General features: G+C 42.9%; 1 protein-coding gene across 2 annotated transcripts in view; it reads right to left on the bottom strand.

The window, feature by feature from the left end:
• Positions 1 to 27,500, bottom strand: part of jarid2b (jumonji, AT rich interactive domain 2b) — a 106,032-nt gene that overhangs the window by 32,697 nt on the left and 45,835 nt on the right. For both annotated transcript variants that reach the window (XM_047816379.1, XM_047816380.1), the window contains exons 2-3: positions 24,388 to 24,523; positions 20,568 to 20,691 (exon numbers count right to left, since the gene is read on the bottom strand). In XM_047816379.1, the coding sequence (XP_047672335.1) occupies positions 20,568 to 20,691; positions 24,388 to 24,523 (260 nt within the window). The remainder of the gene's footprint in view (positions 1 to 20,567; positions 20,692 to 24,387; positions 24,524 to 27,500) is intronic.

The raw sequence follows: 27,500 nt of genomic DNA, 5'->3' as shown, positions 1-27,500 counted from the left end.
ACCTCTTTCACTGAGTGACAGGATCTAATGCCACGCCTCCTTCACTGAGTGACAGGATCTAAAGCCACACCTCTTTCACTGAGTGACAGGATCTAAAGCCACGCCTCCTTCACTGAGTGACAGGCACTAAAACCACACCTCTTTCACTGAGTGACAGGATCTAATGCCACGCCCCCTGCACTGAGTGACAGGATCTAATGCCACGCCTCCTGCACTGAGTGACAGGATCTAAAGCCACACCTCATTGCCTCTTTCACTGAATGAGAGAAAATAAGGCCACACCTTCTTTGAACATCAGATAAACAGGCCACACCCCTTCGTTTTCACCCAGGCACAAGTGTTATTGGACTTTATCTGAGAGGCCACGTGCCTTTTATCTTCAAACAGATTTTAGCACAAACTTCTTTAGATTTACGACTAACGCTCACATCAAGGAAAGGATTTAAAAAATATATTTAAAATATGTTTGTTGCTAACATTTTCCTTGATAGAGTTTGTCAGTAAAAGCTACAGAAATCTGTTCATCACAAGAGAAAACGAGAGCAAGCGAGAGAGCGAGAGAGAGAAAGCACAGGAGAGCAAGAGAGAGCGAGAGAGCAAGAGAAAGAGCAAGAGAGCGACACAGAGAGAGAAAGAGCGAGAGAGAGACTACATGGATTACACATGCATGCCGTCTTTATGGCCACATTATGAAAACAAATCCCCTCTTAAGCGGTGCGTCTCGAATAACGCTACAGAGGGCTATAAATTCCTCTCGTATTTGCTCTCAGGAATAGTAAAGCGCGACTCTGGCTCTCACTGTCGCTGCGACTAATTTAGAGAATCTGGATCGGATCGGCACGGCGCCACTCCTTATAATTATTATCCAAAAAGTGTGGGAGTAAAGAGAAGGGCCGAGTGCGCTGCGCTTTTCCCCCTCGCTCTGCTCCAGAGCAGCACCTGCCAGCTGCCGTCCGGCTGCCTGGTAATTACTGAATCCTGATTCGTGTCACGGCCCTGAAATGTAATTAAGTTTCTCGGTTAAACGCCGCCGAGGCGTCTGCAGCAGCTGACGAGTGATAAGAAGTACAAAGGATGCATCAAATTGCAGGCAGACTTTTAAAGCTAGGAGCTTTGATTCTCCTCAACCCAGTGTTCTTTAATCCTTTTCAGTTAAAATATATATATATAATAATTTTAAGATTCAGAACTCGCTGGACACGGTGGTGAATATGAGGAGTTTTTCTACACGCGCAGCGAGAGCGAGAGAGAGAGAGGGGGAGAGAGAGAGAGACAGAGAGAGAGAGAGAGAGGGAGAGAGAGAGAGACAGAAAGAGAGGGGGAGAGAGACAGACAGACAGAGAGGGAGAAAGAGAGAGAGACAGACAGAGAGGGAGAAAGAGAGAGAGACAGAGAGAGAGAGAAAGAGGGACAGACAGAGAGAGGAAGAGAGACAGACAGAGAGGGGGAGAGAGACAGACAGACAGAGAGAAAGAGAGAGAGAGAGACAGACAGACAGAGAGAGGCAGAGAGGGAGAAAGAGAGAGAGACAGAGACAGACAGAGAGGGACAGAAAGAGGGAGAAAGAGAGAGAGAGACAGACAGACAGACAGACAGACAGAGAGAGAGGGAGTGAGACAGAGAGAGAGAGAGCGAGACAGACAGAGAGAGAGTGAGACAGAGAGTGAGAGAGAGACAGACAGAGAGAGAGAGACAGAGAGAGAGAGAGAGAGAGAGACAGACAGAGAGAGAGAGAGAGAGTGAGACAGAGAGACAGACAGAGAGAGAGAGGGAGAGAGAGACAGACAGAGAGAGAGAGAGTGAGACAGAGAGACAGACAGAGAGAGTGACAAACAGACAGAGAGAGGGAGTGAGACAGAGAGACAGGGAGTGAGAGAGAGACAGACAGAGAGAGAGAGAGAGTGAGACAGAGACAGGGAGTGAGAGAGAGACAGACAGAGAGAGAGAGAGAGTGAGACAGAGACAGGGAGTGAGAGAGAGACAGACAGAGAGAGAGTGAGACAGAGAGACAGGGAGTGAGAGAGAGACAGACAGAGAGAGAGAGAGAGTGAGACAGAGACAGGGAGTGAGAGAGAGACAGACAGAGAGAGAGAGAGAGTGAGACAGAGATACAGACAGAGAGAGAGAGGGAGAGAGAGACAGACAGAGAGAGAGTGAGACAGAGAGACAGACAGAGAGAGGGAGTGAGAGAGAGTTTAATTAAAAATTTAAATTGCATTAAAAAATAAAACGCGTTTATAACGAGTGCGTTTCGCGACTCTGTGCTGTAAGGTGTGCGAGTACAGGAAGGAAATATACACTAATCATACAGTGTTAGTCAAAACGGGAGATACCGCAGATCTGTAACGTAGCAGCTGAAACTGAAAAACTGAGAGGAGTTCGCTGAGAGTTCACACATTTAAAATCAAAAAAAGAAATAATCCCTCCCGGTTTTATATACAGCTATATACATCTCTCATCGGAGATATTGTGCGCTTGTAGAGGAAAAGGGAGAAAGCTGCCATTTATTTCCTTAAAATATTTTTCATAGTAAATAGTCTGAAGCAGATTTCTCAGGATTTGCTGATAATGAAATAAATCACACTTTTTTAAAATATATATATATAGAATTCCGTTCCACTGTTTGTTGCATTAAATATGTGTATAATATTTTAGCTAGAAGCCACCGGAGCTGAACACTGGTCTGGTCCTGGGCTTCGCTCACGCTGACAGACAAAACAAATCAAACAAACCGATAACAACATATAAAGTCAGACAAAACAAATGATCTGATTGGCTGCTGGTCAGTGATATTTGCTTTAACTTATGAAATCGAATAATAGGAATAAACCTCACAGATTCATTAGTGGGGGCAAAACAGGTAGCAATCTGAATTCAGATTAAAACTGGATTTGTAAAGTTCGTCACGACAAACTTTGATGTTGGCTTTGACGATGCAAGTATTCGCAAAGGCCGGTGTTTTTTTTTTGGAGGCGAGTGGACATAAGGATCGGTGTTACGTTCGGAGGCAAGTGGACAGAAAGCTAGGGTGCCAAAACATTCGGAGGTAAGTGGAGACGAGCATGTGACGTCATCCGAATACTCGTGAGGAAGTTCCCGAGTGTTTTGATATGTCACATGTCCATGTTGTAAAATGTTTTTTGATTTTGCATATTTTGGGGGCGGGGCTGCGGCACAACCGAAAGGCGAGTCGGTACGCCGATTTTAAAACTTTGTTCAGAGTATCACCCTAAAGGATCTGGTGTTTGGTGTAGATAGTTCGAAAGCTTGCCGAGTTATAAACCTCTAAAAATTTATAATGGGAGTCTATGGGGAAAAAAGGCCACTTTGAGACCCGGTCCTGGAACCGCTACCAGGTTCTACAACATATCCGAATTTGGTTAGTGTGGCTCGAAAGTCCTAGGAGGAGTTACTATTTATAAATTTTTGTCTAAGCTTAAATAGGAAAACAGAATGTTGGCTTCTACAAAGCCACCATAATAAAACCCCCACAGCCCTAAAGTATTATACTCCGTTCCCAGTAGGTTTGGGGGAAAAAACTAGAACGGTACATTTCCTAAAGAAAATGTGAATGTGCTTGCACGTGGCAAGTTCCCCTCATCGTGCTGAGTGTTTTGATATGTCACATGTCCATGTTGTGCTAAATTTTTTATTTCGCTAATTTTGTGGGTGGGGCTACACATGACGTCAGTTGCCCTCATCGTGCTGAGTGCTTTGATATGTCACATGTCCATGTTGTGCTAAATTTTTTATTTCGCAAATTTTGTAGGTGGGGCTACACGTGACGTCAGTTGCCCTCATCGTGCTGAGTGTTTTGATATATATATATGATATATGAATCAGTGGAACAGGGCATGCAATTCATTTTCAAGGTGTCCATTTATGTGGGGTCACGATCTTTCATCTGAAAATAATAATAACGTGCTTTGCAAGCACATTAATGACAAGTTCTTCCGAATATCTCGGGGTTTGCACTTGAACGATGACTACAGCTCTCATGGAAAGTCATTACATAATGTAGGTTGTGTGTCTTCACTGGCAAGAGTTGAAAAGGAGAATCCTGGGCTTGTGATTTCAACAACAATCCAAGTAGATTTTCACAGAGAAGAAGAAGAAGAAATAAGAAAAAAAAAAGACGAAACAAGCAAGACGCATCGTAAAGTTTGGAGGGGGGAAAAAAAGCTGCTTTAAAATAGAGCATTTCTGTCTGCAATGATCACAAAGGAACACAATTCTGAAGACACATCCAAACTATAAGTACTGTATTAAACAGCAGCTTCTAACAGAATAACGCCACTTCGAATAAATTGTCTTTAGCGTTTTAATTTGATGGATTTTGTCTCAAAGAAACAGAATAAAAATGGTTTCAAATGAAGTTACTATACATCTCTAGCAACTATCCCTAATGATCAAGCCTCAAGGAGATGATATGAGGAAGAAACCTGGAGAGGAACCAGACTCAGACGTGAACCTCATCCTCGTTGGGGTGACGCTGTACAGGAAATAACGTCCTTTCTTCAACATTCTACCACTCAGATTAATTTCTTATAAGTTTATTACAAACTTAACACTAATTCCTTCCTGCTGAAGTCTTCAAATGTTCACTGATGAAAATATATCTGCATGCTAACGGCTACGAGAGACAAAAGTTAGCCAAGAGCGAGCCTCTAGATGCACGCGATCGATCCCGTCTCTTTCTCCTTGTTAAATATGATGCGTTTTAAAAATACACCAAGACACGCTGATGTACATTTGAGCCGTGTCTGTTTCCCACTATTGTGTAGCAACGGTGCTTGTATTTATTTGTTTACACGTAATTATTTCAGCTCCATTTCATCATGACACCGTCGATCGTTGCCCTCGTCTCGAAGCGCGCGTCACCCCAAACAAGCAGGAAAAGAAAGAAAGAAAAAAAAAAGATCAAACATCATCTCCTGCTGTACGAATTAATCTCACATTCAATCAGACGCCTGTTAGTGCAATTTGCCAGTGAGAGCAACAGCTTTGACACTGTCGAGACGGCGTCGCTAATCAATTCTGACTAGCGCTGTTCTTTCACCAGATGCGTCAATCCTCTCAGGCTGCTGCTGCTTCCTGCTGCGTCTGCACACGAAGCAAAGGTGTTAAGGTTTCGCCTAAATGGAACCAAATCTTGGTAAAAGGCTACAGAAAGGTGCAAACACCAAGCGTTCGTGGTCTGTAGCGAATCGCATTGATTCGCTCCTGATGAAAACGCGTTTCTCAAGAGCGAATCGTTGAGCGAACATGCCGAGAGGAAGATTCTGCCTGGTTTAGACAGACGGTGCAGACGCATACGGCGTGTTAATGAACAGCCCTGGTGTTCCGAACCAGCCTACACATTTACATTAGAGAGAGAGAGAGAGAGAGTCATGTGATGTGCTCAAGATGCAGTACTGAAAGCCACACATCGCTCGAAAGCTTTAAAAAAAAAAAACCCTCATCGACCTGTGAATATTAGAACATCAGAGAACGGCATGAAATATGCAAAGGCCATTTCCTGCATTGGCAGAAAATGAAAAGAATGTGCCGCTATAAACTTGCTGCTCGCTGTGAAACGCAGCTCGGCTTTGATGAGCGCCTGTACAACTAAATGACAGTAAATAACCGAAAATAGAGAGAGGTAAAGTAAGAGCCTGAGACAGGGAGATAAAGAGGATCTGTGATCACTAATGGAGAATATTAGCATTAGAAAGGGGCGGGGTGGGGGTGGGGGGTGTGTGATTTGAAGGCGGAGGAGGAGGTGGTGGTGGTGGTGGAGGAGGAGGAGGAAGAACTACTGGGAGTACATCAGGAAAGTGCATGCCTGGATCAATACTTTGCTTATTAGCTCTTAGCAATCGTTTTTATCGTTTTTAATTTTCCATGGGAATTAACGGGAATATATGGGAATAAACGGGAATATATGGGAATAAACTGGGAATTAAAAAAAAAAAATGCAGAGTTGCCTATAACAAGGAACTTAAATGTAGTTAAAAAAAATCTTAACAGCATAATTTCGTTTAAAACAACAAGATTTAATTCACTTCAAGTTCCTCGGTCACTTGCACATAGCACACTGCTTACTGGAAGGCCATTGAGGCCAAACCCCCTGCAGGTACTTGCGTTCTTCCATAACATGCACAGTAACACTTTATTTTAGGCTCATTTAACTAGTTGCTTATTAGCATGAATTATTAATATTAATCGAATATTGGCCATTTATTAGTGCTTATTATGCACATATTAATGCCTTATTCTGCATTACCTTATTCTACATTCTTAATTGTACATAATACCTAAACTTAATAACTCTTAATAAGCAGTAAATTAGGAGTGTTACCACATACACAGATAATTTGATGACCCCCCCCACACTCACAACCACCTGAAATAAAAAGCCTCTATAAAATAATGTTTATTACAATTATTAAGTTTATGATGTTTATTACAAGCATAAATGTTTATTATGCTTTTGCGTTACTCAATGAAAAAATCAATTAAAGTTCTTCTTACAATTAAATCAGTCAAGGCGTCATTTTTAAAATGTGTATCACCTTGCAAACATTTCTGCTTATGACCAAACTAAATGTTTAGGTTTGTATATGATCTAGTTTATATACATTTCCCTATATTTCCAAATAATTCCATAAATTCCTGTAAATTCCCATGAATTCCTCTACAGTTTCCAATTTTGAATATTTCCAAAATTCCCCAGATTAAGTTCCCGTGGAAAGTTTCCGGAAATTTACCGGAAACTTTCTGCCCCTTTGCAACCCTAATGATGATTATATCTGCATCCTAACAGCTAAGAGAGACCAAAGTTAGCAAAGAGCGAGCCTGTAAAGACATGAACGATCACACCTTTCGCTCCTTGTTAAATATGATGCGTTTTAAAGACACGCTAACACACTTTGATGTACATTTGCTCCATATCTATTTCCCCATAAAATTCCAGCTTTGCAGGGAAGGGAAAAGCAAAAAAAGGGCAGGACGGGGAGTAAGTGTTTATAGCTGCTGTAGCATAAGTGGTAAAAGTTCATTCACAGATGTTCCACAATAAACAATGAGAAATGGATAAAAAGTTTCACTTATAAAAAAAATGAATGAATGAATGAATGAATGAATAAATAAATAAATAAATAAATAAATAAATAAATAAATAAATAAATAAATAAATAAATAGTCTGTTTCTATGGAAAGGAAGAGGGACATATTTCTTTATGGTTTTTATGTTATTGTTTGTTAATTCATTACCATATGCAAGAAACTGAACTGAACTGTTCAGAGATGGAACAGTTTCAGAGTTTATTTCATAAACTGAACCAAGTCAGAGATGGATGGAGAGATTCAGTGAAAAACAACCAGGCTTTTGTGCCTCTTCATCTATAAAGTGACATTCCTGAGCGAGTGGAACCGTCACACACACATGCAGCTCGATAGCTTTTTTCCGTCCTCAATCACCTGTCAAATTCCTCCTGACCATTACTTTTACTGTGGCATCCATTCACACACCGCTCTAAGGGGAGCACCCGAACGCAGCAGGGCATCCCGAGTCTCGGGCTCGGCACCGACCAACACATAAGTCAAAACATGCTCTGGAATTCTGCAAAGGACGTCTGAAACCGCACAGACCACAAGTCTGAGACTGCATCCAGCTGATAATGGAAGCCTTGCTCCATACGCTCGGGTGTGTGTGTGTGTGAGAGAGAGAGAGAGAGAGAGAGAGAGAGAGAGAGAGAGAGAGAGAGAGAGAGAGAGAGAGAGAGAGACAGACAGACAGAGAGCGAGAGAGAGAAAAAGAGAGAGAGAGACACACAGTGAGAGAGAGAGAAGAGTGAGAGAGAGACAGACACAGACAGAGAGAGAGAGAGAGACAGACAGAGAGAGAGAGAGAGGGGATCACAGCTGTGCAGGTTGGATAAGTGAAGAATCCTGGGCTGTTGACAGACACTGGAATGTGGACAAATGGCAGAGAGAGAAGTGAAATCTTCCCTGGGGACAAGGCCAGCAGCTATTTTTCACAAGAGATTACACACCGACTGACAGTTCATCACAATGTCAGAGACGTTTTGGGGAAACTGAGCTGAGCTGCAAGTGCAAGCCAACACACACATATAAACACTTCAAAACAAATCATCCCCACAAGCACGGGCCAGAGGCCAAGAGCCTTAATAAAATATTACCCATCTAAACACCATTTAAGACTGCAATTCACAAAGGTTTAAAATCGAATTTAAGCTCTGTGTTCAAGACGCAAAAGCTACAATGGATGCAATTTTTCAAGGGACATCAAAGGAACCAAGCTTTAAACCAAAGTGACAGAACGAAGCTATTAAATAAAATGAAACCTAGTTAAAGTCGCAACAACGACGGTCCACTGTGACAGACCCTTCATTGTGTTTGGTAAAGTTTCACTGGTAGGAGTTTATAACATAACCTCCATTAACTGCATCTGTAGTGTAGAAGCAATGTCGTGCACGTTTTATTGTCATTCTTCAAGGCGGGGCTTGTCGATACGGGCGGAGACAGTGTTCAGTTCGCATGTGTGACATTAGCAGAAAGCGGTTTTAACATCGACATGGAGGATAAAAACAAAGAAAGAAAGCGAAGAAAGACTTACGGTAGAGAGTTAGTAGGACGTGTTAATATAGGATCAGCTTTCCAGCGCTGGAGAGAACTGAAGGAGCAGGAAGTTGGCCACATATTCACAGGTTGGAGTTTCCCGAGTCAATAACTCCTGAGCTAAACGCTGTTACTACACAAATAACACCTCTTTTCTATCGTAGTAATGTAGAGAGGCAGCTACAACCGCGTTTTGTGTAGTAACAGCGTTTAGCTCAGGAGTTATTGACTTGGGGAAACTCCAGTCTGTGAATATGCACACTGAACACTCTCTCCGCCCATATTGAAAAGACCCGCCCCTTTCTGCTCATTGGCTACATGTTTGTTTTGATTTTTGTTTTGTTTGGTGGCCTAACACTCCAAACATTTAAGGGAATTTGTGAATAAAGCTGCAAACAATCGGATTTACTTCTTACTGTACATGGAAAAAATCAGGTAACAGGTGTAATTGTATTTAAAATCAGGGAAACCGGTCAAATTCATTTGTGCAATAAGAACAGTGATGCCGTGAATAGATATTATTTGGCACCCGAGCATTCAGCAACACGGATAGACACGGAAGATATTAAAATAGAGAAATAGGCAAACAAGCACCTGCAGAGATTCGAAGGAGATAGGATATCCCCCAAGACGTCCCACTCTGACCTCTGACCGCTTCTACACGACTCAAACGCTGAGCACGCAGAGTCTATTAGAAGCAGATGGAGCAAGAAACCCAGTTTACTTCAGACTGAACCTCAGAAAAGCTGAGAAACAGAAACCGGAGCTTTCTTGGAGGACACAACAGTACGAGGGCACACCTTTTAGTGCCGGTCAAGTTGACGAACGAAGAGCCTAGAGAGCGCGGATGCTGACGGATTAACACAACGGACTCTACGAGGGTCTGAAAATGCAGGCAGGATGTCAAAGCGCTGCTTATTTACCCATTACTCTTTGCACAGAGTTAATCATGCATGTTTTTTCTGGCACCGTTTAAAAAGCTCATGAATCACAAACTGTTCAACCGTGGCGTACACAGGGATGAATCAGTTCAACCGAATCAGCAGCATGCGCATTTTCTCAGCGCCCGGTCAGCAGATGGCAAGTCGGCACCGATGTAAAGCCGCCAGGGAACGCCGCTGGAGTGCTGTAAAGACAGATCTCTGGTAATATGGTTATAAATCAGACTCCAAAAAAAGGAGGAAGGTGCACTCCTTCTTGACCACATCCTCTACTCCTATCCCCTATCACCCGCTCGGCCCCCGGAGCGGAACTAAAGGAGCCGACGACTGGCTCCTCTAGACGTCCCTTTTCCGCTGGAGCTTTTCTCTCCCTTCCATCCTGAGCAAGAGATCATGAAACCCAATAACCCCACTGAGCTTCCTGCCCTGTGCACTTCTTAATGGGGCAGATAGTGGCTCTCACAATGGCGCGAGTTTAATGGGAGGCCAGGGCCATGCATTATTCAACACTGATAAAAACCCACAATAGGCTGAGATCATCACAGAGAGGGAAGGGCGCTGATCTGCTTACCCTGACGTGCCTATCTGTTCTGGAAAAGCAGTGCATTGGGTTAAAGAGAGCAGAAGAGAATGACTGTGCTGGGTGAAAGACAAGAGAGAAGAATGAGCGATGGGCAAAGACAATAAAACGAGTGCTCGGTCTCATTTCTACACCAGAGAAATGGAAACAGAGGAACACCACAAGCCTACACATGCCTGCCTTGTTCGTTTTTTTTTTTTTTTGCCATCTCGTCCTGTCCAGGCTAAAAAAGTAACACCATCTCGTCATCAGGAGGCTGAAATATGAGGTGCGGGAGATAATTTAGCTCTCTGGAGTTCAGTAAACCTGGCCAAGATTTTAGAGAAGAGAGAAGGAGGACTTTTAGAGAAAGAATGAATGAGAAGAAACTTTCTGGTCTTGTATCGTACCGCTGAGAGAAAGAAAGGAATAAAGAACGGGGAAAAAATGAGAGGGGTGGGCAAGCACCTGCGGAGGAGGTGATAGAGGGGGGATTACCACAGGATGTCCCTATTCATCCCGGTCTAATCTCCTTCGCCTCAGCCTTCAAAGTGATGCTGCTCTGATGTTTCTACGTGTATTGCTGTTCTGTTTCACTGATTAGCTCGGAGACTAGTGGCAGGAGTGAAAAACAGGAGTTCGGCCCCGCCGGAAAGCTACAGCGGCGCGGCCTGGACTCGCTCAGCTAAAAAACACAGGATAGGAGGGGGGAGAAAATGCTTTCATAACCTTCGTGTTACCTCGTTTTATAAGCAACAGCTGCTGAGATCTGCGGTTTTCCCCAAAGCTAGTTCACTACAAGCGCTGGTGTACATCACTAGCTGACACACACAAAAGCCCATGAACGTGTGTATGAAGAAACACATGCGAGTTCACACACTTTTTTTGGTTTTGCTTGAAAATTGCTACGTACAGGAAGTTATCCTGTTCTTCGTTTGTATTGGTTCGTACTTAAACGTAGGGTCAAAGGTGTTTTCACCATTCGGAACATAAACACACCCTACTAATCCCCTATTGGTCAACAGAAGGCATCACAGACAGGTCCTGGTGACACCTCAAAACCTCTGGTCATGTAATCTGTCGAAAAACACTTTGAACTGGCTGAATAGAGACAAACACTAAAATGTACCGCAGTCTGTTTGGCTGTAATCAGCAGAAGTTAACGCTTGTCTAAAAGAGCATAAGATAGGGGTAAGGACGGGGGGACGGGGGCTTCCGCGAAACAAAAGCTTGGCTTAGACACCGTGAGTAAACAGTGTGACCCTTCCAGTCTTGCCCTAGGGTATCAAAGCATTCCTTATCTGCAGGAGTCGCTCCTAATCTCAGCGGCAGACGAGAGGAGCAGGGGTGAACCTCAGAGGGAGGGAGAGTGAGATGAATGAGTGGAGCGAGTAGATGGATGACGCGATGAAGAGAGGACAGGCTCCGATTGACCCTAGGGGGTGAAGCTATTTGAGGTTCAGAGAGGGAGGGTTGGCAATGGCTTGCTTTTTTTGTGGGAACTGCATTAACAGGAGCTTTTTTTTCCGCCCGTATTAACGATGCACTTATTCTGAGGCATCCAGCACAAGGGGTACATCTGTACGAGAAGCTCCTGGAAGTAACCAATCATCAACAAACAGTCCAAGGATCTCTTAACACACACAATCTTGATGGAAACCTAGAGATTTATAAACCTATCCTGACATGACGTCCAGTTAATCATAAAGGCATCTGGCAAAAAGACAACAACAGCATCAAGTGTGCAACGCGACAAATTTTGTTCACGGCTACTGGCTGATGTTCTCAGTCGAGCTCTGCCTCATTTTCTCTGTCTTTCTTTTTCTCCTTCTTCCTTCTTTTCCCCCTTGAAAGCTAAACAGCTCCAGATGGGCCACATGTTCATGATAAACTCTCCCTGCAGCGCCTGCCAGTACAGAGCAGCTGGCTCAAAGAAGAGCAAAACATAACCAGCAACGCGCGTGCAGAGCAATTCGGAGGTCCAGAACTATATTTAGGTATCCTGATAATGTTAAAGAGGGCAGGAATGTCCAAAAACATAAAAACTTGAACCCTTGTTTAAGCAAGGTCCAGAAACCGTACCACTTACCATGGTCATAAAACGTAACTACGTAGGGTCAACAGCAATAAACCAAGCATAATATAGGGTCAAGTAGGTACTATACACCCTCTTATCTTAATAACCCCCAATCACATGCTAGGACAGAAAGATCCAAAACATTAATTCTGTAACTTCAACTTTATTCATTTATATAGCACATTTTACTGCAATTTAAATTGCCCAAAGTGCTGCACAATATTACAAAAAGCATAAAGCAATATATATCAGACCGATTAAAACAAAGAAAATGAAAACAGATAAAATAAATAATTAAAAGGGAAACAGATAAAAGATCAAATGAAATAAAATATATAAAAGCATCAAGAAACTCTCTCTGAACAAGGTCTATTCTCAACGAACGCTAAATTAAAAAGATACGTTTTTAACTGAGACTTAAAACCTTCTTTAAAAGGATTGTGAAATGCTTTAAAAACCATCGATACAATTTTGAAATCAATTCTATACTGGACTGGAAGCCAGTGAAGGTTAGATAATACTGGAGTTATGTGTTCTGTAATTTTTGCGCTAGTTAAAAACTTAGCTACCGCATTCGGCACTAATTGTAGACGAGACAGATTGTGTTTGCTTATCCTAACATACAGAGAGTTGCAATAGTCCAGTCTTGAGGTGATAAAAACATGCACAATGACCTGTAGGTCTTTAGTATTAAGGATGGGTTTCAGCCTGGAGATCAGTCTAAAGCACTATTCGGACGGGATTAGTTTTACGTGGGGACGTGGAGTAATGCAATTTTACCTCAGGACGTCTGTAATATTAATTGGCCAATTCGCACGGGACAAGACATCTCAGTAAAACTACAGGAGTGGGAGGGGTAACTCGCTTTACGCACCACAGTAACCTCCTTGTCGTCATGTGCGTATGACGTTGCTTCCTGTTATCACGTTTGCAAACAGACAACATGGCGCCTCCATGCTTGAAAAACGCGGCTTTTAAACAGGAAATGATGGGATTCGTATTACCTGAGGTAATTTTTTACCGGACCTTTTTACAGAAGGTAAAAGTCGCCGTAATCTTTACTGACATTGTCCGTAACGATTACCGAGATGGCGCATTCGGACGGGACTAAAATCACAGAGAAGCTCTGGTAATAATTACTTTACCCCACCGTAAAACTAGTCCCGTCCGAATAGGGCTTAAGTTGATAAAAACTACTCTTTACTACTGACTTAATCTGACTGTAAAATGGAATTTGTCCAGCAGGGTCAGTAACCCTAGTACTGCCTTGGTTAACGAAGGTCCAAAACACAGACTCGGTATAGAAGGTTTTGTCTCAGTAACCCCAAGATAACATGGGGTAACATCTAACACACCGAACAGGATAATAATATTCGGTAGCTTTTGTTTGATAACATCACAAACCCAACCCAAGTGTCAGTTCCGGTATCGAATACACGTCTGGGTGCTGAACAAAACCCAGGACATCCCAGAATATCTGGTTAATACACTAATGACAAGCCAGAAAGCAAGGCTGACCTTCCTGCTTGGGAATAAATAAGTGTGACTTTAACACCATTCCCAAAGGAGAACCTAACCGTAGATGCTTAATGTACACACAGCTGCCCGAGCTCAAGTGTTTATTGCTTTTTGGTCTGTCTAGGCAAGCAGGACCACCAGAGATGACTGGATTGTTTTGAAACCCTTACTTCCCATCCTTCTCTCATTGCCACGTACTAGGACGTCGGTGAATATAGAAGGCAGAGATTCCAGGCAAAACCGAACGCCCAGGTTTCATACAGACCCTTGTTCAAAATAACAGATTTCTAAGACTATTTTCTATGAGTTCAAAGAGACAAGTGATTATTTAGCAAGTTAGCACTAGTTTGATCCACACATACTGTATATCTTCAGGCAAGATCAAAATGTTAGGACAATCTTACCACCAACATGCCTTTGTGCTTGCAATTATAAATGATGGCAGACCGCAATAACTCACCCGCATGTGAGGACATGATGGAAGGAAAGTGGTAAGCAAGCTGAAGGAAGTAGAGGCAAGGAATGATGAACTAGCGAGTACATAATTCCAGTGTTTTTGGCATGCACGGTTTTGATTAGATCATCTTGTTGTGCCCTTTTCTGAATATTTGCACAACAGAAGATGACGGGAACGCACAAAAGATACACGTTTTATATTTGCTGACGTTTGTGGAACATTCGCTTAAAAACATGTGGTTTTAATGATTCCTAGAACTGAGAGAGTGACAAAGAGGACGGTAGACAGACGGGTTGAAAAATAAAGCACAAGGGAGACCAATAAGCCTGTAAATGTCTGGGCGTCTATCCCCTGTCCCTTTTTAAGATGTCTATCACTGTTTATAGGCCATGGACTGAACAGACCGTGTGGTTTAATGAAGAAACAAGACACCACAGCTTAGACAGGTGCAATCACTGGAGCTTTTCAGTCTTGGCCTTGTCTCTAGAAGCACTAGCGAGCTAATAACTTCCACAAGCTGACAAAAGATCCAGCTCCAGGCTGCCCCATGTTCCCAAGCCCTAGGGAGTGTAACACAAGCATGTCGGGACAACAGTAGAACAGAGAGGTGCCAGAAGACATCTTGGACTGCTGTAGACTAGTTAACAATCCCTTTGTGATACTGTTTGCTACCAAAAACTGAGAAGGAATCATTTTAATAATGAAAATCACACTTTTGTATTGTGATAAATGAGTCCCATTTTGCTCTGACTGTGTACTGAACAAAGGAAGCACATTATATATATATATATATATATATATATATATATATATATACATACATATATACACACACACACACACACACACACACATATATAGTACATATTGTATATAATGTGTAGTGCATTGTAAATATGTCTAATAGTACACTGTGTATTGCATCTTTTTTTTTTTTGTAAACTGTTCTAAATTTCTGTTTAATTACTGCATGTAAATTGTTCTGCGATTTCTGGAGTTCGCTCTCAAGAATTTCACTCACCAAGGCACATGTGCTGTGGTGACGTGACAATAAAAGTGACTTGACTTGACTAAACCCTTTGCATATGGGAGTTTCAGGAAAGGGTTTGCAATAAAAGTATCAAAAATTTCATCGATTTCAATCTCGTCCTTATGAGAAACGTTTTTCCTCTGTTGCTCATCAACCCGATGCAAAAGCGCGACCATGCGTCTTGATGCATCGAAGTGTAGAAATTTTGAAATTAAATCCACTAAACATGCAGTAAAGTATCAATCTTAATGCACCCTGTTCCACTTCTTCCATATAGAATAAAGAGCAGTCATGCCCCACAGCCTCGACTCCTGAAAGCAAACACTTCACTTAATCCCTCGGCCGAAGGACATTCCTGCTCTGTGACTCAGAGATCCTCTGGAGCCAAAAAGCTGTACCTGAGCAGTGACTCAACAGGATCGTGGAAGCAAAAGGTGTACACGGATCTCGGTTTCTCACGCTATCTCTAAGCGTTCTCCTCCCTGTTCTACTACACAGACACGCTGCGTGCTGAACACACAAGCCATTACTGAGAGTGAACAATCATGTCTAATCACCGTCTTTGTAGCCAGCATCGATTCCTGACACTGTTCGACGCACCGATCAGCATGCGGCATTCGTGACACCAAAGGGATTTATGGCAAAATCAATAACGCCGTTGTGTAACCATAGAAATCGGCGATAGCTGCGTGACTGCTTGAACGGGTGAATCGAAATCAACAAAAAAAATACGAACCGACGGTGAAAAGAGAAGAAGGGACGCTGAGCGAAGAGAGCGCTGAAATTGGCAAACGATTAGAAAACAATTTGGCACCGACTACACAGAGCTAGGGAACAAGCATACTAACCAAATAATGTTCACCATGAGAGGGAATTTCAAGTGGGCAAACAAACTAGCAAGGACAAACAAAAGAAGCTCTTGGCTCAAAGTTTTCTTCCAGTCCGATGACTACCACGTGTGCCTCGAGTCCAGTGTCGGTTATGCCTTTGGCACAAAATAAAGTTTCTGCAAGATCTGCATCTCTTAGAAGCCTGGGAACGCAAACACAGAGCTACTCTCATCCGCCTCGACTTGGCCTGTCCCTGCAACCTGGTACCCTGGCACCTGGACCTTGATGTGCTTTCACCACTCCAAATTTTCTTCGTTCCTCTTTCCTCCCTTTCCTGTTTTTCCCTCCAGGCCAGGTGTAGGAGAGACTGGCACCTCCTCAATTGAATGTGTCTAAGCCAAGAAGAACTGCAGCAAACACATGGTAGCCACAAAAAAGTGGTAAAGCACAGACGGGCACCCAGCGCCAAGTGAGCGGGTCTCTCATTAGGGCTGAGCAGAGCTGCCACTCTAATGAAAGACAGAGAAAGGCACTCGAGAGCAAAAAGCCGCTGTTGTTGACAGTGTGGCGACGGCGGCTCTCTCTCTCTCTTTGTGCTTATTTAAATCCTAGCTCAGTCTCTCTCTCGCTCACACACACTCGCTCCCCCATTCTGTCTGTCTTTCTTCCTCTCCCCACCTCTCCGTCTGTCTCTCCTATTAACTACTGTTTTAATGATGGTGTCTAGAGGGCAGAGCTCTGATTAAAGATTACCATTCGGTATTAAATAACAGGTAGGACTGCAGGCAGGTGTTGTACACTGATCCTCATCCAAGCAAACCGAACACACTGGTCCTGTCTCAACCGCACGCAAGCAACCGACCCACCCACCCACCCAACGGCATGGCTGTCCTGGAGGGGGCTGGACCGGACATCTGCTCCAGTCTCGACAGTTGTGCAAGTCTTTGATTCGGTGTCTCAGTTTATGCTACTTGTGTTCCCCTGCAGCCCTCTTCAGAGGAAGAGCGGCACTTCACTTTGCCTTGGTGTTTGCTGCATGTGTTGATGTGTGTTGGTGTGTGTGTGTGTGTGTGTATGGGAAGAAGGGGATTATACAGAGAGTCCTGGATGAATGGGTGCTTCATGAGGCTAATTCCTTTCATCTATGGGCTTTCCTCTGAGATAAGTGTGCCCGAGTGTACACAACCTCGCCACAGATTCTGTCCCTGAAAACCAGTAAGGGGCGAGTACATCCTTAAGAACTTTGTAATACGGCTTGTAAACGCAGGCCTGCCTAGGATAACTAAAGCTCCCCTCTTATGTTATGTTACAGCAGGTAAAACAGGACACATGTTATATATATATGTTATTAGGGGAAGTCGTGGCCTAATGGTTGGGGAGTCTGACACTTAGCCCTAAGGTTGTGGGTTCGAGTCTCGGGCCGGCCACAACTGAGGTGCCCTTGAGCAAGGCACCAAACCCCCCCAACTGCTTCCCGGGTGCCGCAGCATAAATGGCTGCCCACTGCTCCGGGTGTGTGTTCACGGTGTGTGTGTGTGTGTGTGTGTGTGTGTGTGTGTGTGTGTGCGCGCGCACTTTGGATGGGTTAAACGCAGAGAACAAATTCTGAGTATGGGCCACCGTACGTAGCTTTATGTAAAACAGGGTATATATTCCTTTGATTGGTTTTCATGGGAATCACATTAATATAGACACCCTTCTTTTTCTTCTTCTTTCGGCTTTTCCCTTCAGGGGTCGCCACAGCGAATCATCTCTCTCCACCTATCCCTATCTTCTGCATCCTCAACACTTGCACCCACTAGCTTCATATCCTCATTAATTACATCCATATACCTCCTCTTTGGCCTTCCTCTTTGCCTCCTGCCTGGCAGCTCCATGTCCAACATTCTCCTACCGATATACTCACTCTCCCTCCTCTGAACATATCCAAACCATCTTAATCTGTCCTCCCTAACTTTGTCCCCCAAACGTCCAACATGAGCTGTACTCTGACGTTCCTAATCCTGTCCGATCTCGTCACTCCCAAAGAGAAGCTCAACATCTTCAGCACGGCTACCTCTAGCTCTGACTCCTGTCTCTTCTTCAGTGACACTGTCTCTAACCCATACAGCATGGCCGGTCTCACCGCTGTCCTTTTTGCGAATAAAGGGAACTAGTAATAAGACATTTTTCCACGTTGTAGCGTCCTACCGATAAACGTTCGCCTGAATAGAGTGTCTTTGTGATACTTACAGTCCATGACCTGCCTTGAACACTGAGGCTCCTGACTGTTCACAGACCGCAGTTTAGTTTATTTATTTATGTTCTAATTTATTAGGAGGTTTATTAGATGTAACGGATAATCGGCGAGCAGCGTTTTGAGATTGCGGTCGTCAGAGCGATCTATTTTTAATTCCCTGGAGTGCTAAAATCAACAAGTCATTTCATACATTTCAGTGTGGAGCATCACACTATTAGTGCACATTACTCTCCACCCGAAGCATCAACTGAAGATGCCTTGTGGTAAGCGATAGGTAATTATAACAACAGATGCATATAGCACTTTAAGACCGATGCAATACAGAACAACACGGTGCAAAACTGTCACACAACTCTGCTAAAGACAAAAAATAAATAAAATAACAGTATGAAAGAAAAAAAAAACAGACCAGGAGAGGATGAGGCAAGAGGGAACTCTTCTTATCTGGAATTTCAGTACTGACCGATTGAGCTTAAAGGTGGGGTCTCGGGTTTTTGAAGCATTTCTCAAATATCGGAGTCGGGATGACAAGCTAAAGAAAAACCAAAACAAACGTGTAGCCAATGAGCAGAAAGGGGCGGGGCTTGTCAAGATGGGCGGATGGAGTGTTCAGTGCGCATGTGTGACATTAGCAGAAAGCGGTTTTAACATTGACATGGAGGAAAAGAACAAAGAAAGAAAGAAAGAGAAGAAAGACTTACGATAAGGCAAGAAGTAGGACGTGTTAATATAGGATCAGCTTTCCAGCGCTGGAGAGAACTGAAGGAGCAGGAAGTTGGCCACATATTCACAGGTTGGAGTTTCCCGAGTCAATAACTCCTGAGCTAAACGCTGTTACTACACAAATAACACCTCTTTTATATCGTAGTGATGTAGAGAGGCAGCTACAACCGCGTTTTGTGTAGTAACAGCGTTTAGCTCAGGAGTTATTGACTCGGGGAAACTCCAGTCTGTGAATATGCACACTGAACACTCTCTCCGCCCATAGTGACAAGACCCGCCCCTTTCTGCTCATTGGCTACACGTTTGTTTTGATTTTTGTTTTGTTTGGTGGCCTAACGCAGTTTTCAGAACTATTTCTCAAATATCGGAGACCCCACCTTTAACGTACGTTAGCCTGAACAACCTAAACATAAAGGCTGAAAAAAGGGTCTTATTTGTCCGTAGCCGTCTGTACAGCTATTCATCGTCATGCTTAACATGAATAAGTGCTTCGGAATGACGGTCGTCACAAACCCTTCCTTTAAAAACAGACTGCGTAAGTCGGCGTCTTATTTTACTACGATCCTGAGTGTGAAGTTCAGCGCTGTGGATTTGTCACTGGGCTGTTTCAGGTGTTCGGTTTAATTATCCCTGCTTTAAAGCACAATTCCACACAAATCACTGAAAAGGCACACGGCATGTCTTGTAATAAAACAAGATCATTTGAGGGAAAAACAGAAAACAAAAACACCTCTATATAAACGAACAGAGACCGCGTCGTCCTGGCGCTTTGGGGCAAATAAGCTACAAATGTTTCCCCTGTTTCAAAAGCAGGTATTCGTTTTTTTGTTGTTTTTTTTTTTTAGGCACAAACACCTCAGGTGCTTGTTTATTCGCCTGTGGGTATAAAGGAAGCAAAAAACAAAAAAAACATGCTACCGTCTTGTGTGAGGTAATTGCTTTGGCTCCTTTAAGTGGCTTAGTGCATTCGTGCTACATCAAAAAATTAAACATGGCGAAGAGTTAATTGCACGCTGTACAAGAACACATCTCATTTCCCTTCCTCTTTAATTATTAATTCAAACAAATACTAAGCACGGCTTAAAGAGACTAATTAAAAGTGACAAGAAACGAAAATTAATTTCAAAAGAACGAGTGCTTATTATAAAGCCCTCTGATCTCCGCAAATGACAACTCCATTGTGGAAGCGTCCGTGTTATCATCATCTCGCTAATAAGCGCGGTGCGTGGCTGCGAACGGCGATCGGTAAAGATCGCGGGAAAGAAACGAATTACGGCGGGAACGTATGGCTCGTACGCCGAGGATCCGCGTTCTCCTCTCCTTGAGATTTAGATGTTTGCCGCCAATTTTACGTGTCTTTTATTCTCCGATTTCAATCGCTTCAGCGATCATGTCACGCTATTCCTCTATTTTCTGTTAACACACACCCTGTTCTACTCAAACGCACTCACTGCGAAAGAAAGACATGAAAAGCAGGAGATCTACGAATACAATCTGTGAGCATGTGTGTGCATGTGCATGCGTGTGTGTGTGTGTGTATGTGTATATGTGTGTGTGATGAGTCTGTTCACCTCTTTTTGGCCGGTCCGTCCTCCCAGCATTCGCTTCCTCCGTCCGTGCTCTGGGAGCGAGAGTCGTCCTCTTTGTGTCCTCCTTTAGAGCCAGAACCATTGCGCTGGACACTAGACAGAGAACCTACACACACACACACACACAGTGATCTGTGTTCATTATTCTAATAAACTCTTGATGCGCCAGTCATTTTTTTCCCTCGACGTTGTGAGGAGACGTTTCTTTTTAAAATGAGTCTGCAGCGCGGGAACTTGGTTTCCTGCTACAGAAAGACATCAGGACGACGCTCGATGAGAGAAGTGTGCAAAGAAAAGACTGTAGAGCAGCGAATGTACTGTAAGTGATGACAGGAGTGAATCTGTTTAGTAGACGTGGCACAGTGTAAATATAAATGGATCGAAAGGTTCTGTAAGGTATTAGCATCGTTAGCATGACAGAAATGCCATGTAAAAGGGATTAAACACGTCATGTGCTGTTTTTGGACAACAAACAACTATGTGTCTGTAACTTTGTCGGTTTTTTTTTCCTTCCTTCAGGCAGCAGTTTTAAGACCAGCAACAAGACGGTCAAGGACAGACCTGAAGTTCAAGGAGAGGAGCCGGGAAGCAAAAAGCCGTTAGACTGCAAATGGCAGGTAAATAACATGGGAGAGGATGAAAGGGAAACAAAACAGCAGCGTCGGTCGTTGGAAGCGACGGCCTGAACCTGTGTGTGGAGAAGAAAAGAAGAGCAGAGGAAGCAAGCCCAGACACCCGGCTGTATGGGAAGGGAGCAAAACCGCAGTGTGTCATTGTAAGGCTTCACACACACCAGGACCTCACTGCGGTAGGTTGGGTCTCTGGAACAACATGCATGCACGAGTGCGTGCACTCACTCTCTCTCTCTCTGTCTCACACACACACACACACACACACACACACACACACACACACACACACACACACACCCTGCTACAGACCGTCATCGCCGTGTTCTTTCATATAATAGCTTCTGGATTATAGACAGACTAAAGTGTCAATTGTCTGTAGAGCCCTTGCGCATATGCTTTCTCTGGCACGTGCACACACACACACACACACACACACACACACACACACACACACACACACACTTTATTCCTCACAGCACCACTATATCAACCTTCCAATCCGCATTTCTTTCCTCAACACTACGCTCGTGTTTCTGTTCATATGTTGTTGTTTTGTTTAACAGTTCAATTCCAATTACAACTCCGTAACACTCCAAACAAGGATATGAATCATCTCTCCGAGTGGCTTTATTTTCTCATCACCACTCAGCCTGATGTGTTTTTCAAAGAGATAAAGAGATTAATGTTCGCTTTAGTTCACCCCACCCCCCACCCCAACCCCCTCAAACTCATCAGTCAGCCTTTAAATAAACAAGTCAGAGAGAGCGATCGAATTAAGCTTTTCTGTAAAACATCCATGAAAGCCTGGGGGAAAAAAAAAAAAAGACGAGACCACCGCGGCTGCGCTTCAAACCGGCCGGAGCGGCTCGCCGTTCTCCAGGGACAAAACATTTCAACTAAAGATGCAGCAAAGCAGAACCGCTCGAGTCAAAATGGCTGTTAAAAACCCGGAGCAGAGAGGAGGAGACACTCGTGCGCGGCCTACGCTTCAGGATAACGCTTGGACCGGCGGCTTTATCATCACATTAATTAATGTGTAACGTCACCACATCGACGCTGCATCGTTTTACACGGGTTTAAATTTAACCTAGCAGTGAAATCACGTTCGGTTACGAACATATATATAATCTATCATATGATCTGACAATCACTTTTTTTTCCTCCATGGTGTGTAATGACATAGTACCGGGGCAGTTCCTGGGGGCAGTTCCAGACTCGGTGGTTTTTATCCTGCTTCACTGAGTTTTGTAACGTTCCCTCAAATCTCTGTATCGGTTTCTTACAGATTTTCCGGTTTCCTCCCAACAATACACCAGTAGGTGTTATCCTTCTATCCTGATCCATCCCTCCTTCCATCATGATCCTTTCATCCTAATCGTTTCTCCCTTCCTGATCCTTCTTGATTCTTTCTTTCCTTCATGATCCTTCCGTCGTTCATTCAATAGACTCTCGTATCCGGAGCGATCCGAACGCCGAGCAGTTCCGTATTCCGAAGCAGCTGAAGGTTTACTGACGCAGCAGATTAAGTGCTGATTCAGTGTTGCTGAGCCTCTCATACACACACACACACACACACACACACACACACACACACACACACACACACATACGCCTTACCATGGAAAACCCAGCAACAGGCTCTCTGACGACCGCAGTGTGAGTAAATAAATCATTAGAAGGAGCTCATTAAAAACAATTGGCTTTGTTCATAAAAAATGTTTTTCTCCTACATGGCAGCTTCAAACAATCCTTTAAAACACTGCGGCCTAAAAAAAGAGGGGTTTCAATTTGCACTGGAATGAAATCAAGTCGAATTTGTCGTGTTGTCCGGATTGTTTTGAGATGAAAACCGATGCCACGTCGTTCAGACCGCAGAAAAAAAAAATCTACAGAGCTTTGAAATGACGAGAAGAAGAAAACTTTTAGGTTTAAGCGGGACTCGATGTGGCAGTTTATTCTCCGAATGATAAAGGATCGAATCCAAGCAGTTAAAAGCATTGGAATTATTACAGCCTTGACGTTTAAACCTACAACCTTCCGGTTACTGAAGCAGAAACCGAGACGGTTTTGCGTTCGTTTTTGCCGAAAGATGAAGAGAAAACCGGACGAGGAAAAAAAAAGTTGTAGTGAAGATGAACGGATCTGAAGAAGTTGCGAAAATTGCTAGAATGTGTTGGAACTAGAAGGAGCTGAGAGGCAGAGAGAGACAAAAGGAAGTGGACAGAGACGGGCGATTATTAGGGGTCGAGTGCAGGACTCGCGGTGACTGAGAGAGGGGAAATGAAGAGTGACAGTCACCGGAGCACTCACTCCTCTCCACTCTAGTAAAATAAATAAATAAATAAATAAATACAGTAGCACCTGTCGATCACTGTCAGCGGCTTGCCACTGAGCCACGCCCCCTCTTAAACACACGCTCGCGCTCGGGAGCGAGAGCGGTGGGAGGACGTCTCAGCCAAGAAACCCTGTTATTATATTTCCGCGGCTTAGCCTACGGCGACGCAGGAGGAAATCGGATCTGACACTGATCCTCTGCTAACACCACGACGCCCGGTTGTGGCTGAACGACAGAGTCGAGCTCGTCATCGACGTGGAGCTCGTCGACTATATAGAATAATTCATACGGGAAAATAATAAACAGTGAATAACGGATGTTTAGTTAGACAGTAAAATTAGTCAGAAGTTGTTGATGAAAATATACGGTTGTGAAAAGATGAGTAAATAATAAACAAACAAACAAACAAACAAACAAAGTTTTAAGTAAATAACAGCCAAGATTTTCTCCTTCACCTACATCCATTTTTTCCTCAACACTCCTTCAACGACAGCGTTTATTTATTTATTTATTTATTTATTTATACGTTTAAAAGCAGACCAGTACATTTGTGCATAGTTTCCAGATGTTGTGGAAGGATATTGTGGAGGGAATCGAGTCATCATGTACGTTAAAGTGTAAATCCCTTCAGATAAATTTCCCATAAAAGGTAGTTTTACTTTTGAAAGTAATGAAACTGGCAAAGCTAATAATAATAATAATAATAATAATAATAATAATAATAATAATAATAATAACAAATCTGTATCCGAGGTCTCACTTCAGAAAGGTGGGATGTGGTGTTATCGGAGTCTGATCTTAAGAGTCGGATCATAGTACGGAAGTGTGAGCTCACCGTTTGGGCTTTTGGCTCCATCGCGGAGGCCGTCACAGAGCTGGCGTTTCTGTGCGCTCTTAAACTCCTTCAGCGAGAGATAGAGGACCTTCCGAACCACTCGCTCTTCCGACCAGGGGATCCCATCGCTGTCGTCCTGCAAACAAACAAACAAACAAACCCGTTACTATCGGCTGAGAGAAACACACAAGATATTTTATAATTCACCGAATCACCTCTCCTTCATTTAACAGCAAATGTGACCTTTTTCCTTTTTTTGCAGTCTTTCCTGCAGACTTTAGATTTTCTGCTGCATTTCAAAGAATAGAAATAAAATGACCCATTCTCCCTAAAAGGGAACAGAATCCGACGCCGATCATGAGGTCGCACGGTACAGAGAGTTATTTTTTCCACAGAAGCCACAAACGAGAACATGTGGCCACGTCATTGCGCAAAATCCAATGTGGAACCTCATTCGTATCGAAAGGTCTTCTGCCTTGTGCAGTGTTTTTGGGTAATACAGCAGATTTCAGTGAAGCTACAAGACAAGAAACCAAAAAAGGAAAAAAAAACAATACAGATATCCTTCAATAAAAGTGTAACCGTATAAAGAACGTTATAAAATGAATATTGTTTATTTAAAAATTTCAACTGAAGCTTGTTTAAGTGTCTCGTGTTTGTTTTTATTTAATTGATCCACCACTTTTAGGCTAACGCACCTAGCCAGCAGCGAAACTTAAATCTAACTTGACGTCAAAAGCAGTTTACAGCCATATGACTGTAGGTCACTTCGTCACCTTTCAGTTTCCGCCAGAATGATGATTTCCACTTCGGTACATTTCCATCTTTTCAATGATGTTCTAGAATTCCTGATGAACGCGATCCAATATCCGGTCATGTTTATAACCTCTGACAATTCATCTTTATTTGTATAACGCTTATAACATTGGTGCGAAGTAGCTTTTAAAAACCTCAATACGGGAAATCTAAAAATGCAATACAAGTTTAAATTTAAAATGTAGATTAAAAAATATAGAAGGAAATGCAAGCCGGCGTCAACGGTGGTGCAAAAACCTCCCAGAGACGATATGATGAAAAAAAAAAAACTAGAAGTAAACTCATCCTCATCTCTGACATTGGATACTGCCATCTGTTATGAAGTGTATAAACCTACGAACGGGAAGTTCTTAATCGCTTTGCAGTTCCTCCATCACCCTAACACAAAGCTAACGATTTAATGCGCACAGATAAAGTTCGATAAAGCGAAAATAATTTCAACAGCAAGAGCGAGAAACCGCCGTCGGGACGAAGTGCCTGGTTTTTAACGACGCTTAACAAGCTAACAATTTAAAGCATCGGTGTGTGTTTGACTAGTTTCACCTTGTAATTTCACTCTTTGTTCTTTTAAGGTTGCTCCTTATCATACTGTACATCATGAAGCAAATAAATAAATAAATAAATAAATAAATCTTGGGCAAATTCTATAAAAGAAATCAATGACATTCAGGATATTCTTGGAGAGGGGAATGCAGGGGGAAAAAAATCTATTTAAAAGATGAAGAGGCATAAAAGATGGAATGTCGACTATTCCAAATAAATCTGAGGCGCTAAAAGTTCTTATTTCCTCTCTATTAGCATTTTTGCTAGCTTTGGAACTCACTGTACCAGGCAGGGCCAGGCTTGTTAAGCTGATAACTTACTGTAAATAATACTAGCTACAGCCGGGCTCTCAAGTTTTAAAGACAAGCAAGTGTGAAATCTCCAGCACCCCCCCCCCAAATAAATAAATAAATAAATACCGCAATTTAACCAAATAAAAAGTATTTGTTTATTTTCCATTTATTAATTTGTGTGTGTGTGTGTGTGTCTCAGAGAGAGAGAGAGAGAGAGAGAGAGAGAGAGAGAGAGAGAGAGAGAGAGAGAGAGAGAGAGAGAGAGAGAGAGAGAGAGATTATGACTGGTGGTGTTTATTGTAAGTGTTTGTTGCCTTTTTGGACTAATTATCATTTGTAATGTTGCTCCCATATAAAAGAGTCCGGCACAAGCCCAGACATTTTTAGGGTCATGATCGAGGACAATGTCTCGCCCAGAGACAAGCTGTTTTGTGTTGAGGTTTTGTTCATACCAACCATCGAAAATACTCTCTCTAATGAATGTTTTTTTTTCATTGGTTGTTGTGTTAAATCTTACCCAGATAGTGCTATTTTCTGATTGGCTGTTGTGTAACCTCTTTTTTTTGGATTGGCTGATAAGTGACAGACTCGACTAAGAACTGAGACGCGCTTGATTCCTGCCCGGTTCCGTATTAAATATATGATAAATAGTCAAAAAGTTTTTCTGCACAAGAAGTACGATGTGTGGCGGGAGAGCGTGACGAAAAACTCAAATGCGTGACTGTCACTCACAATGTGTGACACTTGACAGCCCTGAGCTACAATATGCTAGCTAAAGGGGATACTAGTGATTTGGCAGATTAGCAATTTTGTTTATGTAGCTAAGTCCAAGTTGGTAGGTAGTAAGCAAGTTGATAGCATTATAAATTTGAATTAATATGCATGAGAAAGCTCAAATTAAAAAAATATATATAATGTAGACAAGTGCTGGGTGAAAGAAAAGAAATGAAAAAAGCACAAGGAGAGAAAAGTAGAACTATTATGGAGCATGCTAGTCATCTGGCAGACTAGCGCTAGTCATTTTGTTTAGACAGATAAATCCTGAAAGAAGACACTAGCATTGTAGACAAACCTTGTATTTGTTTATAGGACTTTAATGTTTCTCTCTCTCACACACACACACAGAGCAAACTTTTCGCTATTTGTTTACATCAGTTTTTTGAGCTCCAAGTCTTTCTTAAAATGGCTGCCATTCTGAGGGAAAAAATTAAAATGCTAAGTGAAAATGACTTCTAGCATTTTGGGGCATAAGCTAAATGGTTCCAGAGTGAGAAAGAAATAACATCACTTCAGTCAGGCTAAAGGTTTTCACCTCAGAGCAAAAAATAATTACTGCCATCTTATCAGAGATAGCGGCGCAAGAAATCTATTAGCGAGCGTCGGGACTCATAAAGCGAGAGCATGAAAATGAACGTTTGGCGATGAGAGGAGAGAGCAAGAGACACGACAGGGCTCAAGGAG

This window comes from Tachysurus fulvidraco, chromosome 7, assembly GCF_022655615.1.
Source record: "Tachysurus fulvidraco isolate hzauxx_2018 chromosome 7, HZAU_PFXX_2.0, whole genome shotgun sequence".
NCBI classification, from domain to species: Eukaryota; Metazoa; Chordata; class Actinopteri; order Siluriformes; family Bagridae; genus Tachysurus; species Tachysurus fulvidraco.
Note: the sequence above shows the minus strand (reverse complement) of the source record. Positions and strands in the feature narration are given on the sequence as shown.